At 30.7% G+C, this 19,114-nt stretch overlaps 1 protein-coding gene across 12 annotated transcripts in view; it reads right to left on the bottom strand.

Annotated features, from left to right (window-relative positions):
* Positions 1-9,262: 9,262 nt before the first annotated feature.
* Positions 9,263-19,114, bottom strand: part of Rim (Rab3 interacting molecule) — a 66,200-nt gene continuing 56,348 nt past the window's right edge. For 10 of the 12 annotated variants that reach the window (XM_087402963.1, XM_087402953.1, XM_087402954.1 and 7 more), the window contains 4 exons: positions 16,696-16,907; positions 16,476-16,618; positions 15,353-16,396; positions 9,263-14,199 (listed from right to left, as the gene is read on the bottom strand). In XM_087402963.1, coding sequence (XP_087259089.1) covers positions 16,190-16,396; positions 16,476-16,618; positions 16,696-16,907 — 562 coding nt within the window. In that variant the 3' untranslated portion in view covers positions 9,263-14,199; positions 15,353-16,189. The remainder of the gene's footprint in view (positions 14,200-15,352; positions 16,397-16,475; positions 16,619-16,695; positions 16,908-19,114) is intronic. The other 2 variants (XM_087402959.1, XM_087402961.1) reach the window with 2 other exon arrangements.

Below are 19,114 nucleotides of genomic sequence, written 5' to 3'. Positions count from 1 at the left end.
TTTTTAACTAAATTAAGTTAGAATTAATGGCTTATAAATTTTTAATTTAAAAGAAGTTAATAAATTAATGAACTTAAAAATTAATGCATTTAAAATTAATTAAATTAATATTTAAATGAAAAATATATTCAGGATTGTCAAGTCATTAGTTAAAACGTTAAAAGTTAAAAGAAAGTTAAAAAGTTAATAACTTTTAATTTAGATAATTTTAAATGCATTAATTTTTAAGTTCATTTAAATTAAAATTTAAAAGTAACTTAAATGAACTTAAAAATTAATGCATTTAAAATTATCTAAATTAAAAGTTATTAACTTTTTAACTTTCTTTTAACTTTTAACGTTTTAACTAATGACTTGACAATCCTGAATATATTTTTCATTTAAATATTAATTTAATTAATTTTAAATGCATTAATTTTTAAGTTCATTTAAGTTACTTTTAAACTTTAATTTATTAACTTCTTTTAAATTAAAAATTTATAAGCCATTAATTCTAACTTAATTTAGTTAAAAAAAAACATTAACGTTTAAATTTTTTCGTTTCAATATTTTTTTTCGATTTATACATTTTTGAAAATACTTTTTCTCATTTTGTTAATTGTATTTATTCAACAATGTAGAATTTGGTTCTAATATACAACTTTCATTCTTTTTAAAGTTTGCCAAAATTACGTAAAATCGTTTATAAGTTTTACATACTACTGTAAAAGCGAGCAAATTAAAGTCTATTTCATTAAAAACTTAAAAGATAAATTTAGTATTTATTATTTTAAATAACATACATTTCTTATTTAATATTTTTAATAAGTTTCCGGAACCTATTTTATATTTTATTATACGCACGGTTAAGAATTTCTGAAACAAGATAATTTGCAGTAAGTAGATGTCTTAAATTAATTTATTCTGAAAAATTAAATAACGATGAACAGTATTTAGTACTTTTACCCAAATGGTCTTTAGCACAAATTTTCACGCTATTAAGATTTTTGCGTTATCTTTATCTATAAGAACGTGTGTATATCGAATAGATACTCATTTTTATTTCAGAAGAATTAATTAAAAAGAACAATGAAAAGGTCAGACATAATGTTGGAATAGCCGTACGCGTAATTACGAATTCGGTTAAGAGAACCATGCAAATAATATAGGATTGTGCCCGAGATGCCACAAAGCAAAACGCGAAATGTACGGCGATATTCGTTTGTCAAAATGATGTAAAATATGAAAAATATAATTGAATAAATCGTTGAATATTTTTCATACGCGATAGTTGAGTGTAATCTAAAAACATCTGGCGAAAAGCTCGGTAGGGGAAGGGGGTCACTGGCGACGAAAAGCGGTGGGACGCGGAGCGAAGGCGATGGGGGGCAAGGTGCGGTGGTCGATCGTCACTTCGGCATTCGCTAGGCGATCTCGGTGGGAGACGCACGTGTTTTCGAGTCGCTCCGCGTGTCGCATTAATTAACAGCAATATCTACGAACGCGAATTACATTAAGGCTGCCTAAAACTAAGGAATGTATTAAGGATTGAAAAGGATTATAGGTTGTATGCACTTTTTCCCTTTATTTCTAAAGTTCATGAATATTTTAAATATTTCGTGCGTTCGCGGTTGTACGATAACTAACAATAAAAATGAGATTCTTATTGTTAGATGCATGCTATTATTCTAAAATTGAGATATAATATGTTAAAATTATTTCACGTGAGCAATTATGTAAGGAAGACCACGCTAATAAAAATCTCTTTTTACTTCTTGCCTTTTGTCAGCATTACATTGTAATTAATACGAAAAATTGTCGAAAATAATCGTCAAATATGTTCCTCGGTATATCGCAATATAATTATGATATCGCATTAAGCGATTCGCGCCGTTAAAACTAGAAATAATCGTTTTATTAATCGAAGAACATTAAAAATGGGAAGAATATATTATTTTACTTATTCGTAATATTCGTAATATTCGTTTTATTTCGGCAATTAGACGGTTGGCGCGACCTTGTGTTGAGGATGGTACGGGGTGGCACGGAGCGGCGCGTCATGTTTACGTTTAGGCGTAATTACTGCGCGTCCCTTCGTACAGACAAATGCGGCCGTGTCGCGTGCGATTCTTTCACATTACTTTTTAAAATCTTATCGCGAAGAATGCTAAATATAATACGAAACGTTGTATTTTATGAATAATTAATCATTCTAGTAATCGTATTACGTGAATATTTATAAAATACAACATTTCTTATTACGTATCTAGCATTTTTTGCGATTATTACATGTTTCAAAAAGAAATGTGAGGAAGAGTGGCACGCCACACGACCGCATTTGTCTGTACGAACAGTATCAAACGAGTCATAAAGAAGCTACGTTAATATGAATAATACTCTCATGCAAATAACGCAATTCCTGCTTTCAGAATTAATATAGTTTAATAATTTAATTCTTTTTTTGTTTTTGTGCACCTTCCGTTATACGATCCGTTTAAAAATTGAACGTAATTCTTTGAAACTATTATTATCGATAAAAGAAACATTTCTCTTTTTTATTAATTAGCCATTTCATTGACTCTATTCATATTTTACAATTCAACCCTTTTATCTATATAATAGTTATATATTATATTTTTCAGATTATCTTCCCTCTCACGGGTACACCTTGACGTGATGGGAGGGCTCAGTATCCAGAGGATATTTATACGAAAAGAACGGTTTTTCTCAAATCTAAAAATTTTCTGATCTGAATGATATATCTAGATAAATTTTTAGATATTGATTGAAATCGTTCTCTTCGTGTACAAATCCAACGGGGAAGCTAACGTACCCTCGTCGCCGATTTATTTGAAAATGAACGAACCGCAGCCGGTTCGTCGCGTCGCGCGTTTGTTCGGGAGTGCCGTTCAAGTAATCGGACTCAAGTTATAATCCGCGTGCGATTATAGTCCATTATTCGCGAGTGTTTTTCGCGAGTGTCCAGTGCGAGAGGATGTGTCAACCCCAACTCTGAGAGGAGGAGGAGGTCTGGGAGAGGCATCGGGCACCGGCGGAGCAACCTTGCGGTAAATATCTTTTGTGCTATTGTAAAATTTTATTTTACACTGATTTAAAAATAATAATTAGAAAAAAAGAATTATCTTAAAATTATTTTGAAATTTTATAAATATCTATGTATTTTTGAGATTTTTTTAGAAAATGCCCAGGAAAAAATGTTTTATGTATAAAAAAATGTTTATATATAATTATATATGTAATGTCCATTATATTTAATTAACATTTTTTCGAGTATATAATTATTTTTATAAATATGTAAGTGAATGGTAAATTAAAAAATTCGATGCTTGTAAAAATATTTCGAAAATTATGTGATTATTTTCAAGAGAATTACATTTACTAAATATTTTTTTTAATATTAATTGATTTTTTTTGCTTTGTTTTAATTTAGATTTTATATTCTTTTTGTTACAGAATCATCGACGATGCAGATCAAACTCCGCTGTTGCGCATCAAATTGGTGAGTGATGAATTGATGTTTTCGTTGAGGTAACGGATGCGTGGTGATTTTATTAATATATCTACAGATGCATATATAATAAAAATATACCTGTATATTTTTTAAAAATGTATATGTAGCATTCCATGCATCCATTACCTTAAAGTGGATAAGGTAGAACAGATTAGGATAAATTTAATCCTGGATGCTTCTTCTTATTTTATTGTACAAATACTGTAAAATTTATAATATCATATTAACACTCAGTTTAAGTTATTTTTAATCTTTCGTAAAAGTCGCCATTGCTCTTATCCAATCTCTCATTAATTTAATTGAAACAATAAAGTAGAACTATTTCATTCAAGAAAATTAATGTTAAAGGCTCAAATTTTGTTTCTAAATTCATATGTTAACGCGATTATATTTTATATATTTATATGTATATATATATATATATATATATACATATACATATATAAAATATACATATATATATATATATGTATATATAATAAGTAATTTAATCTCAGTTGTATGTAATTCAATTCGATACCAAATAATTCAATTTAAAAAATATAATAAAGGTTGATTCTATGCAATAAATATATACAGAATGTTTGATAATTGTACTGATAACGCTCGTGGGTAAGTAGAACGGACTAAACTGAATCGAAAAGTCCTCTACCATTTTGCAATTTTCGCAATAGTAACAAGATATTAATTATTAAATTGTGGCGAATATTGATCTTCAATTTCGGCAAAAATTGTTAATTTTCTCCTTATAAAGTTCTAAAATTTTTTTCAGAATTTTTTAATACTGTATTTCCTCACATGTTGGTAAAAATACTTGCCAATGAAAAAATGCAATACTAAAAAATTGATAAAAAATTCTAAAAAAAATCTTAGAGTTCTATGAGAAGAAAACAAACAATTTTTGCTGTTTTTCTGTAAAACTGATAGTACGATCAATAGATCATCGCAATAGTAACAAGATATAATATTAATTATTAAATAACTATTAAAAATATTAATTATTAAATAGTGGCGAATATTGATCTTCAATTTCGGCACTATTTAATAATTAATATCTTGTTACTATTATCGTACTATCGATTTTACAGAAAAACAGCAAAAATTGTTTGTTTTCTTCTCATAGAGCTCTAAGATTTTTTTCAGAATTTTTTATCAACTTTTTAGGATTGTATTTTTTCATTGGCAAGTATTTTTACCAACATGTGAGGAAATACGATATTAAAAAATTCTGAAAAAAATTTTAGAACTTTATAAGGAGAAAATTAACAATTTTTGTTTCTTGTTGTTTTTCTGTAAAGTTAATGATATTTGAGTAAAAATTTATTGAAAACCAATATTGAACGATTATTAATATCTTGTTAATTATTGCAAAAATTGCAAAATGATACAAGATTTTTCGACTCAGTTTAGTCCGCTGTACCTAGGAGCGTTGTCAACAGAATTATCAAACACCTATTACGTCTTAACGCACTTGGAAGTAAAAACAAGAATTAATAAAGTATTCGTATTTTTTAAATAAATGAAATACAGTAAATTAAAAAATATAAAGAACATATGTATATAAAAAGTAATTAGAGTAAATGAAATTGTTTTTTTTTGTCTACAGATATTATAATATAGAACAGTGTTTGTTACAGTACAATAAGTATAGTTTTAGTATTCTTTCTATCTATCCTATTTTCAAATATTCATTCAGGATTAAATTTTATTTAAGTTGGTGCAGAGAAAAATAATATACATACACATATATGTATATAATATACTGTTTTCAAAGATATTCTTTATATTGCTTCACACTTATTATTTGTATACTTGTTACTAATGAAATAACAGATATTTTAATGTAGCGCATTTGTCCTATAATTTGTTAATCTCGCTTTTTTATAAAAAATATTTTATGATTATTAATTGTTACTATCATTTACCTAAATTGCACTAAATGCACCTACTTTAGCCTAAACTTTTATAACTTATCCATATGTAGTAATTGGATTTTATACCAGTCAAAATGGTAACATGATGTAAGATCCAATATAGGTTTATTGTGTCAAGAAATAAAAGAATTTTATCTTAAAAATCGCGTTCGGAATTTTGCATCTTTTAAAATACTTAATTTTGAAATAATAAATTATACAGAAAATGATTGTAATAATTTAAAATATAAACGTTATACAATATTTATTAAGGTAAGGGAAAATTATCTCCCTTTTGGATCTTACATCATTTATCTGAATTTCTTATCTCTCTGCATATTTTGAGATGAGATTCAGCAATGAATCGTTCGAATCGTTAAGGATACATACGTGGGCCTTAAATGTTATGGGATAGTAATCGATTTAGTAATTTTTGATTTATATTTAATTTGAAGTTTTGTTGTTTATATTGTATAAAATTTATATTAAGAAATTTGATCTAATTTCATAATATTTGAGATTTATAAAATCAAAATATTGAAAACATTCCTCATAGAGATTTTTTTAAATTTAGATTATGAAAAAGATCACAGTGATATTACATTATTATTTTAATCTGTACATGTCATAGCAATGTCATAGCGACGTGTATAATTTTAAGTAATATTATTAACACAGTAATATTACTAATTTGTGATATTCGTAAAGTGGATATTCGTACATCACCATAACTTTATTGTGATACCTTATGGAAAAATACTATTATTTCAGATTTTTCATTAATCCATTAGTATTTTTCAACAAATTATTGTTATTTTTTTGCTACCCTAAGTAAAGTAAAAATCAAAACATAAGAAAAATATAAGGGAAAAGTAACTGAAACATAAGTGAAATTTTTAGAAGGCGAAAAATGAAACAACAAAATGTAAAAGAGACAATGGTTTTTCGTTTTATATATATAATATGCATTCAAATTTTATATATATATATATATATATATATACAGTGAGAGCAAAAAGTATTCGTACAAGGAAATTTTTTATAAAAAAGTTTTATTTATAAACAATAAACATGAAATAGCAATTTTATACAATGAATATTTTGTTCTAACTAAACAAAGAAATTTAACTTCTTATGTATTTCTAATTTTAGAAGCTTAATTTCTCGACTGTATGAATACTTTTTAAGCATCCAAACAATAAAATTTTTAATTTTCGCTTATTTTTCAGATGATATATTTTCTATAATTAATACACATCTTTTTGATATATATATATTTGATATTTTAAGAAACATACAGTCTGTTTTATTCTTTACGAATAAATTGTTAATTACCTGACAAGAAATAAACGTCAATTAAACGTCGAATCAACATTGAATTGGTGTTGAAATCATTGTATTGATATTGATTTGACATCAAAATTTGGTGACTCATTTTTCGCTGGATAATATTTACTTTTTAAAAATAAAATTTTTTAAAAAATATTTTCTCTGTACGAATATTTTTTGCACTTACTTCTTTACTGTATGTACACACACACACACACACACACACACACACACACACACACACACACACACACACACACACACACACATTATATATATATATATATATATATATAAAATTTGTGTGCATATTATATATATATATATATAAAACGAAAAACCATTGTCTCTTTTACATTTTGTTGTTTCATTTTTCGCCTCCTAAAAATTTCACTTATGTTTCAGTTTCTCTTTTCCCTTATATTTTTCTTATGTTTTGATTTTTACTTAGAGTAGCAAAAAAATAACAATAATTTGTTGAAAAATACTAATGGATTAATGAAAAATCTGAAATAATAGTATTTTTCCATAAGGTATTACAATAAAGTTATGGTGATGTGCGAATATTCGCTTTATCACAAGTTAGTAATATTACTGTGACTTATGGACATTATGGAACTATGATAAAAATTATACACGTCGCTATGACATTGCTATGACATGTACAGATTAAAATAATAATGTAATATCACTGTGATCTTTTTCATAATCTCATAGTAAATGTATGCTTGACTATTATAAGTTTATTGTGGTATGAATGTAACTTCGTTTGCTATACGGGAAATCACGCGCAAAATGCAAAATATATAATTCCACTCACATCCAAAATAAATACTTATCATTCCCATGATATCGCAATGAAGCAATATAAACATGTGATTCTTATCTTTTCCGTTTCAACGAACAGACCATGTAAAATATTGGCTTCAATAAGTTGCTATTGCGATTCAAACGCGATAATCCGTCCTTACAAGCGTTAATTAAATACAGGTCGACAAACGTCCATTGTCGTAATCGTGATAAAGGGATGATTGGTTCGGTGTCTCGTCATGTTTGTAATCGCATTTCGTGACGACACGTGAAACATTTCAGCCACCTGTCTTTTTGAACCTCTCTATGCTAATGATAGCATGGTGATTTCGCATACATATCCAAGAAACACATAAAAATCAAAATGACATCAAACTAACTTTATTTTGATGCTTAAAGTCGATAAACAGTTAAATTTTGTAATAAAAAAATTATTATTTTGACGTAAAAATACGTCATTTTGATTTATTTTTTATTTAATGAGTTCCTTAAACACAATAATGGCCTGTATTCAGCAAAGAGAATTGATCAATGAATGCTCAAGCCAAAAACACATAGAAAAATGTAATTAATTACGGTAAAAGTAAGGTAGAGAGAGAGTAAGCAATAAGTGAAATGGCCAATTACAATAGAAAAGAGTATTGCAATAACCATACATCTTACTTCCTTATGTTTTTCTGTGTGGTTTAAGAGCCACCACACACTTTCCCTAACTGAACCTAACCATACGATGTGCCATATATAACATTAAAGAGCTGGAAATTTTTAATACTTCTTGACTTTAGTGATTCTTTAATGATTGAGTCTTATGATAGATCCAAAGAGAACTAAAGATAAGAGAATAAATTATATGATCCCTTCGTTGACACTCCTTTTTTTATCGCTTTTTGATACCCTGAATGTCTCACACTCAGAGCAATATTTAAACAACTGACATTCTTATTAAAAAAATCCAATCGTATGAAAAAAATTATGAGTTAATTTCAAGGTCTATAGAATACATTCAAATAATTTTTGTTTAAGATTTCATTACAATTTTTGTAAAAAAATTCAAAGAATAGAGAAGAAACGAATAAAATCTTTGAAAAAATTGTAACTTTTAAAAAATTTAACAGCAAAAGTTAAAAATTTACAGAATTGTTATTTAGATATAATACTTAAAATAAAATTAGTTTGTAAGTTGATTTTGGATAAAGAGTATTTATTTTGCATATTAAATGTAGGCTATTTTGGGAATTGAAAAATCAAAGATTTTTTTATAAACATTGTATTTTTGTTCTACAAAATAAAAGAAAATTGAGTTTCAGAGAGTTAAAATAATTTTGTGGATGGTTCACACCCAGTTATGTCAACGATTAAAGAATGTGCTTATTGATCAGTTCTTTTGCTAAACGCAGCCAATGAGTGCAGCTATTTTATTACCGCAAATATTCAAAATGAATAATACAAAAATAGAGTTATAAAACAATTGTACATCGTACAATTAGCTATCTCTTGTATTTTATATTGATCATTTGATAAACATAATCGATAAGACGCGATGGTGTGTATGTTTCCATGTCTTTTTCTCTTTTTCTTTCGTTCTTTGAGAAAAGAAAATTCGACGATTTCTCATGCACATTTATCATTTTCTTCTTTTATGGAAAGGAAAAAACGCAAGTTAAAGTATGAGGGGTGACTGAGAGAGAAACGCGACAGGATCATTGAATCACTTTATTGTCACACGCCATCTCTGGCATCGGGGGTATCTTTTATCAGATATATGATATTGGATACAGTCACTAACGCTTTATACTTAATCGTCTCGTGATCTCCTGCCGTGAACTCCGTGAGTGAAATGATTAGCTCTTTACAACACGTCCCCGGGAGGGAGATACACTATTAATTTAAAGAAACGAAAATGAAATGTTCGCATTGTACGACGTACAATATTATTTCGTATTTCTGACTTTCGCGCGACGCTTTTTTGAAAACAAGGAAGGAGAAGAACAAAGTTCGGAGTTCACGGAGTTCTCAGCTGAGGTTCCGCGAAACGTCGTCTAAACGTACTGCTTAAATTCTTTCGTTCTTTCGTAATTTACGTGTTTTCATTTCTGTTTTTGTTTAACGAAAAATTATACGCTTTCTCATAACGCCCGCTCTCTTCCGCTCCCTTGTACACCTTATACATTTTCTTCCCTCCCTCTTTCTCTCTCTCTCTCTCTCTCTCTCTCTCTCTCTCTCTCTTTTTCTCTCTCTCTCTTTTTCTCTCTCTCTCTTTTTCTCTCTCTCTCTCTCTCTCTTACACACACACACACACACACACACACACACACCCATCCTCTCTCTCTCTCTCTCTCTCTCTCTCTCTCTCTCTCTCTCTCTCTCTCTCTCTCTCTCTCTCTCTCTCTCTCTCTCTCTCTCTCTCTCTCTCTCTCTCTCATTTACTCACACGCGTTCTCTTCTTTTCTTTCTCATTTTCATTCTCGCTTACTTTCTTCCTTTTGTTCTAAGTTTTGTCTTTCGCCCGCTCTCTTATTCTTTATAGATATAGAAATAAATTCGGACGTGTTCATTATCAATAAATTAGAAATGTATGAGTCTCACTCGTCGTGGATCAGTCTCGAGCGACGAGCATGACTTCGGATAATAATATTTCCCTTCGCTTTCATTTTTCGTTTAATATTAAAATCGTAAAACTGCTCGCGTTCTTACGACCGACTCGTAATTCGCTTTAGAAAATATCGGATAAGATGCTCGAAAAATTTTTACTACTTTGAAAGTCGTGCGTTTGGAAAAGAAAAAAGCACAGAAAAATCTAATTAGAACATTCAACATTTAACATGCTATTCGTAATATTCGTCGAAATCGATTGTGAAAATAATCGATTGACGGTGATATGCGTATCTAATCACTTCTGATTCTCGGTGCATTCAGATATATACGAGTCGTTCGTGAGCTTACGATACAAGATTACAAGATCGCCTGTAAGCTACGCTGGACTTCTTCCTATGAGAATAATGATTAATTCACTTTATACAGCTCGTTATACATATCTTGATCTCCCTTCTTCTTCTTCATCTCTCTCTCTCTCTCTCTCTCTCTCTCTCTCTCTCTCTCTCTCATTTTATTTTCCTCGTTTTATACATTTGATACACTTATACACGCAAAAACACACACACACACAACACACACACACAGAGAAAACATACATGCGCACGCACACTCTATTATAGTTGTAAATCTAAATTGGCTCTCTAAATTTGACAAAAGTGGTACCCCTTGGTTCTTAGCATTTTCATCCGCTTAATGTTCCTTCTTTGTTACCTTTTATTATATCTTTTTTTTTCTCGATTATTCGCCCCCTTTTTCGCATTAGCTTTCACTATTCGAATCAATAATAGTTTTCGGGGTTTTACCTCGATCTCTTTCATTGAGTTAATTAATAATATATAGGTACAAAGTCGGATAATAATTTATATTCCGTAGTTTCGTATTTTTAATATTATATATATGTATATATATATATATATATATATATATATATATATATATGTGTGTGTGTGTGATTTATGTGATGCGCGTGTCCGATCCTAGAATTGAGCATGCCTATATACAAATGGGCATGGCAAGAATAGAAATCGACGTGTGCACTCTTCGCGCTGTTTCTCATGACAGATCGACGATTCTAATCGATGCCATACGAATTGTATTAGCATTATTACTGTAAATCATTATTCGCGTGATGAGCGAATTTACGTTACTTTCGTTATTCTCGTAAATTTTACGACGCGCAATTCTTTTCGACACGGAGAATGATTTTATTTGCCATTTTATCTACTATTCTATTATTCGCAGTGCGCGTAGTCATGTAACAATTGTGATTTTCTCAATTTTCCGAATCGCTCGATTATTTACACGAGCGCAGTCTTAGTAAGTTTTCGTGATATACAAATTCTACGATTTCTCTCAACTCTAAGTAATAACTTAAACGAATTTGTGTCGATCGTTTTACTTGTCGAAAACGCAAGAAACAGCTCACGAAGAGACGAGTGTCGAATCAATTTCGCGAAGAATCTTATACAACCGTCTGTAAACGACGCGTTACAAACAGAAGAGTTTTTATCTAGTAGTCTTGTATATTTTATTAATTAACTATTACAGAATTATGCTTGTATATATGTCGTCCCACGATCTTAATAAGTTCGTGCACTTGCAAAATATGTACTTAGAAATCAGCTTACAGTAATATCTTTTTTTTCACAGTACTTTACATATACATATCTTTGTCTTTGGATAGAACTCTACTTTTCTGTCTTTATTTTCTCACGAGTAAAAAAGCTTCTTTCTTTTTGCTGTACGTCTCTAATATAAGCATATTATAGATATGATAAGATACCACCCTTTTATACAATTCCACCATTCCCTAAAGCTCGATCGGTCCCCCGATTACGAGAAAGTTACGTTACCTAGGATTTATCGTGAACAATCGGATTATCGGTGACATCTACATAGTTCATCTGTAAATTAACGGTATTTGTTATTTCGTTTGTCAAATTCTAAGTTAAGTCTTACGTCATAACTCACTTAACGACGGACTGTATGTATTTCGATGACATTTCGATATAATCTCAGCACGCGTATCATACTCCGCGCTAGCATTATCTCGATCTTACCTTAAAGATCGCGTTGCGATAGAAATTGCGTAGAAATATTGATATAACGGAGAGCAGAAACACGAGTGCGAGATGTGTGAGACAATCGTTTCAAATTGCAAAGCAAAATATTATACTTGGTCAATCATAGTAAGAATTTGTGATAAAAGAGCATCGACATTAATGTCGCTGGATGTTAGTCTTTAGTGATACAAGAAATGTGACGCGAATTATAGAAATTTTTCTACATTCAAACCTATATCTCTAGCGAATTTTTATAGTAAATCGTAGATTTACAAAAATATACGTAATAGCCATATACATTGAAGCTTGCATTCCATTTGTCAATTTTATCGATAATATCCAAGGAGTACCTTTCAACTATACAATGATTTGTAATTTAAGGTATGTCACATAAAAAGCTTACTTCATGAGATTATTAACAAGACTTACAAAGAAACTTTGCTCAGTGATTTTTCTAATTTTCGTATTCGTGTCAACTCGCAAAAGTGTAACTCTCAATAATACCTGAAAAATATTGAAAACTTGCTCCTTTTCAGACTTACCCTCGTTTTCCAAATCTCATGCACTATAATTAAATTGAAATGTTATTTTTTACACGAAGTTTTCATGCTAAATCTTAAAAACTTCACAAAAGGTAATGCTCTTTCACTCTCTCTCTCTCTCTCTCTCTCTCTCTCTCTCTCTCTCTCTCTCTCTCTCTCTCTCTCTCTCTCTCTCTCTCTCTCTCTCTCTCTCTCTCTCTCTCTCTCTCTCTCTCTCTCTTCCTCCCCTCCCTCTCTCTCAGAGAGCACAAATGTAATTATTTACTAATTCACAGCAGACGTGCATGTGCATGCTCGCTGAATATATCTTCGCGAGTATTCAAGATACGCACGAAGAAAGATCGAACACATAGCACGATAATTAAGATATAAAATTAATGGCAAGCATTTCTTTTACGCGCTTCTTACAGAGATTTACAAAGCCTCTTAAATATTTAGTGGCATTTCACTGTTTTTGTACAAAATCAGTACGAAAGAGAATTTTTGCCGCGACGCGTCCCGTTTACGCGAGTTATATGGGCGGTTTTATTTTTTTCAATTTGTTTCGAAAACTGGTTCTTATACGCGAATAAAATCTTCCAAACAAAGCTTTCAAACAAAGCTGATTCGTAATCGTTCGGGTATATTTCATTCTGGCTTTGAGACTGCTAATTCAACAAAAAGATCCAAACTAGATGTATAGGAATCGATTTATCAGTCTGCTTCGTACTTGAGAAATATAGTACATATTCCTGTTCCATATTTTCTACATCATAATAATTATCTCTTTTCTTTTTGAACACATTACTAAACGATATTTAAAAAGCCAAGTAATACGTGCTAATACGATACCAATAAATATCAGTATTCAGGGAACAAATTGTGTAATTAATTATATCATCGTACATTCTAATGATTCCGATACTAACTTAGAAAATGTTAAATTAGATCGAGTTTGTGTAATTAAGAAAAAAACTATAGCGACAATCATCATAGAAAGTCAACGAGAATATAAAGTAAATCATTACCCATTCAAACTTGCGCGCACATATCGCAAATTCTCATATCAGTGTTATAGTATAATATTTACATTAAATAATATATGCTCTGACGGTGACATTTTTGACTAAAAATTTGACAACGATAAATGTCTTTTAGCCGATCGTTTCGGAGATCGACATACTTGAACTGTCCTAAATTATATACAAAGTTTGGAAATGTCTTCTCATTTGGAATGTTTCAATACTTTAAATCTCTCTCACATGCTGTTTAAATGAAGTCCGTGATTTATCCATTTATCGCATATTTCTCACTGTATTCATGAATTTCATTATTCACTTAACCACATTTAGATTCACTGAAAACGAGTGTCATTGACCGTTTCACATCTTATTTATCTAGTACACCACATTTGAGTTCACATCTATCCTGAACTTACTGGATTTAATTTGTTTTCACTGAAAAATAAACAAACGTATTATTAATTACAAATATATAACATTTACTTTTCATGAAATATTGAATGATAAAAATTCTCAATGCACATGCATATGAGATTCACGCATCATACACTGTCATCGTATATATAAATTCACGATTCTTCTATCATGAGATTTCTTCGACATTCAATATCTCAAATTAGTTATATCTTGAAAACATTTTGAGAAAATATACAAGAGGATACATAGGACTCCGAATACGGCACAAACTTACCTTTATTTACTTTTCATATAATTTTTATATTGTTAAAAATTCAAGCATATTAAAAACTGTCATGATTTACCATGTATTTACAAGGAAGTTCAAACGAGTCATGAAAAAGAGAATGAATATTGTGCAAAGGTCGAAATTAATAATGTGACGTATATATGAAGCAATACCAGGAAATCTATAAAAATCTATAAAAATCGTTCTTAAATGGATGAGGATAAATATTAAATTTACAATGTGCAAATAGTAAATTCAAGGATTAATGGAAATCGAACTTTTTTCATGTCGAACCAAATTTCGTAGACAAAGGCATATTCTTTCTACAAATTCAGAAAGGTAAAATCGATGCATACAGCACGTGGCAACGAAGTTTCGACCGCATATGTGATAACATAATCTCCTTTCTGTTATCGACTCTATGGCCGGTATTCAGTCGTTTATACTGAAAACCTTAACTTACAAACTTAAAATGTCATAAACCAATCAAAGAATCGTATTAGCATCTTAAGATGTCTTGAAATAAGAACGGACTATGAATACCGACCTATGTCGCTACTTCGAAGCCGAAATGGAAGTATTTTTATAGGGCAAGCATTTTCAAAGAATAATAAGAGGAGATTTCTATACAGAAACGGTGGAAATGAAAAGAAGATATTGGCAACAACAAATGTGTATCAAGATTTCACATGGGTACTTGAGAAAATCGATCGAAAGGTTAATATCCTGAAAATACGAACGATATTGCTATACTTGATCGTCAAGGTATTACGAATAGACATTGCAATCATCTCGCGAACGATTGCAATCGTATCGGCGCTTTTTTATTATATCGCCTTTTATGTACCCACGTTAAATCGTTGTCCAACTATCTACGAACGATGCCTTCATCTCAGTGCGTACCTAAAACTATCTGGCGCTCCGGGAACATGGCTGCTACGTCTACATCTAGTCTACATACAGACTAGTGGCTCGTCTGATATGCCGTACATTATATGTACTAGTGGTGTTTCTAGAAAGACATCCTTTCGTACGTTTTTTCACTCTTTTCACATTCTCGCATCGCCTTTGCATTGCTTATATCTCTCGTTTTCATTCCGATTTCGCAGAATTTTTTATTATCCGTATACAATCGCACTTTTCATACTGTATATTCCTCGTTATATATTGTTCGTTAAACTGACTTTACCGTATTCAGAGCCGAACGTCACTCGTTAAATAGCTTTAGGCTTCGACATTAATAGCCTACGGGGAATACGCGTGTAGGATGTATAAGATTCTTTTCAATTCTGTCAACCATAGTGAAGAATATGTAATATTACAACACGGTAGAGAATTACTTAAACACTTCTTTCAATTTTTTATTACGATGGACGTAGTAATCCAAACTCTCTATCTCCTAATATATTTATTTAATACTACATTTAATATCATCAAGCAATGATTTTATACGTGTTACTTAAGTTGTTAAAGACATTTATAATACTAAACGTTTATAATAATTTCCATACATGTTCTATTATTTAATCAATTAAAATAAATGTAATACTATCTTGTACATCGAGACTCGTGCATTTCAGTATTCTGTTAATGATAAAAGCGACTGGGTGCATCGCGATAGGAGCTCGATAGGACTCAATTGTGTCTGCGCTACTTTGTCTACTGCAAGAAACTTAAAGATCTCTTCAGTAAATATGTATAAAAGGAATATTTCGGTACGTTCTTCGGGCAGTCATTCTTTTAGATTTTAAAAGAATCGAGAGACGTAACCGAAGATCGACGGGACAAAGCAAGAGATGAAGCTCCACTGACCAGGGCTTGGGTGTCAAACAGCTTGTACCATCCGATCACCATCTGATTGAGGTCCAGTTCATCCAGTATGATCTGTGCAATACCCATGAACACTTTTTTTCCCTCTATCCGACCGTAGTCTCCCCATACTGTCACCTGAAACAGTATACAATAATGCGCATAAAATAGTAATTGAATTAAAAAAAGGAAATTAGAAGAATAGCCAACGACGTACCTGTAATATACAACCTCGGCAGTTTTCTTTGAAAGCCAATAATTGCGAACCATAGAATGGATCCAACGTTTTTCTAGCCGTCGTGGTTTTCGCTTTCTCTATACATCTTTTACCGTTCACCAGATACAACTTTACGTAAGAAGCTGGAATAAGAGAGTCGAAAAACTAAGCACATCCGTATCACTTCGGCAATCGTGAAACTTATCAAAGTTTGACTAACCTGGTATTACTTTACTGCCTTGTTTCGCTTTGAGTTCTTTGGCACGTATGACCTCTACTTCAAGGTAACCCTTCGTATGGCTCAATGATAGTTGAATCTCGCCGAGGCAATGGGTAGCGAGTGCTTGTCTTCCGACCACTTGGCCTGGTCCGAGATCTTCAATGAAATTTCTCAACTGCCCATCGCCTGCCATTCGCAGGCTGGGAGACCAACTGCAGTTTTCAAAATTATTTATTTAGTAAAGAAACGCAACTTATTCTGGATACTAAAAAAAATATAAAGAATGATTTAAAAAAACCGCTTGGAGAAATAAGACTTCAGATGAAGAAGAGTGATAATTTAACTGATAGTGTTTACCGTGCGACCAATGAAAAATGGGAATTTTTATAAGTTTTCCCTTTTCCGTTTTCTTGCTCGCACACTAAACTTATACAAGATGTATATGTACAATGATCTTGACTGTTCTAAATGTACGATAACCCACAGTAGAAAAAATAAAGCGCGAAAACTGCAAGCCGAAAATTATAGTATTCGAAGGAACTCTCTGATGCAATGAAGAAAATGCGAAGGAGAAAAATCATAAACGAAAGTAATATTTCCGCAGGAGCGAGGGACAATTCTCGCAAGCCTTCGACGAAAGTTGTAAAAGATAGAGAACACACCTCATTCAGTTTGAGATAAGAAGAACTCACGCTGAAAGTGTAGTGTCAGTGTAGAGTGAGTAAATATAATATTATACACATGGAAAAAAGAGATTATGTAAATAAGTTTAAAAACATATCAGATTGCTAACGCATGCATTTTAATCTAAATGCGCAAAAAAAGAGATTTTGGATAATTATTATAAATAACAGTAATCAGTCCATTTCAATATATACAAACGAAGAAAAAAATGCAAAGAGTATGTAAATGCAATAATTAATTTAAATGATACAATATAAAAATTATGTTTACAATTTCTATCTTGTATCTTTTTTTGATTATCGATAATTTTAACATACGACTGAGTACTGTTTCTTCGCTTACATTTATCTACTTAACATGCTTTATTAAAATCTTAAAAAAAATTAATTAAAATAATTTGTATTAATATACACTTACTTGTCGTTACGCCATTGGGAAGATTCACGTTACTAAAGATAAGCGGATCTTTTTAAAAACAGTTTTGCTATAAATGTGGATATCCACATCGAGTGTGCATACAGCCATTCAAAATTATTGTTAATCTAATAACTAATCATAGAAATTAGCTTTCGTAATATCTTATGAAATAAATGTACATCCCTTTTGTGGAGTAATTATATCTAGTAGCATTATCATTATCCGTTTAAGATATACAATAATTTTAATATTATCATACCACCAATAAGTGCGACAGTATATATTTGAGTGTCGGGTAAAGTCATACGAATAGAAGTTCATACATCCGATTGCACCCAATCATTTTCTCTGTAGTTTCGACCATATTACTGCTGCCAAAGAGTAAAATAATTTATTAGCAAAATTATTATTCGTAAACATTTTATGCCAAACCGACAAAGCGTTTGCTTACATCCTATAAGTCACGCAGGCACGCATACCCACGTTTAGTTTATTTTTAATTTCTTACTGTTACACCTCGAACTGGCAGGTACTTTAAAAGATACACACGCTGTACAATACCTATTCTACGATATATCAAACACATTTTATGGAAATGATAAGAAATCCATAAGACAGAAGGGATTACTTTACAAGAAACGTCGATATATCAATAAATATCATAGTCGAGTATATAAAAGACAATGGATCGTACAGAAGTAGGTGGAAACCATTGGAAAGACGTGAGGTCCTGCGAAGACATTCTTAGGTGACATTCGACATATTCACAGGGCTTTTCTTACCATGTAGGTAGAAAATATGTAACTCCGCGACAATGAGATATCACATTGACATAGATACAAAAGTGCGTGTGTGTATGTGTATATATGTATGTGTGTGTGTACATTATATATGTGCAACGGTGCTCCGAGGTAATGCAGTACAACCATTTGCCACAATCAAGCAATTAAGCCAAGACGACAACAACACCGATAATGAACAACAATAATTTTGTGGACGCTTTCGTAAAAAGGAGACAGAAAAAAACAGTAGAATATAAATCCCACAGCTAATTCGTCGAAGACTATACCTTATAATACATATTTTTTCCTCGCATTATAATATTGACATACAATACAAGTATTCTACTGATACAAAAAAATATTACATTTCCCAAAATTTTTAATCCTGATTATATAAATTATTATTCAATTATTATATATAATGAAATAAAAAAAAGGGGAGAATAAACAGATGTAAAATCAAGTTACTCATCTTGCAATAAAACATGATATACAAACATTAAATTTCTGATTTTCATTTATGGATTTTGTAAACA

This window comes from Acromyrmex echinatior, chromosome 2 (genome assembly GCF_024713525.1).
Source record: "Acromyrmex echinatior isolate Ae372 chromosome 2, ASM2471352v2, whole genome shotgun sequence".
NCBI classification, from domain to species: Eukaryota; Metazoa; Arthropoda; class Insecta; order Hymenoptera; family Formicidae; genus Acromyrmex; species Acromyrmex echinatior.
This window is presented reverse-complemented; position numbering and strand designations above follow the sequence as displayed.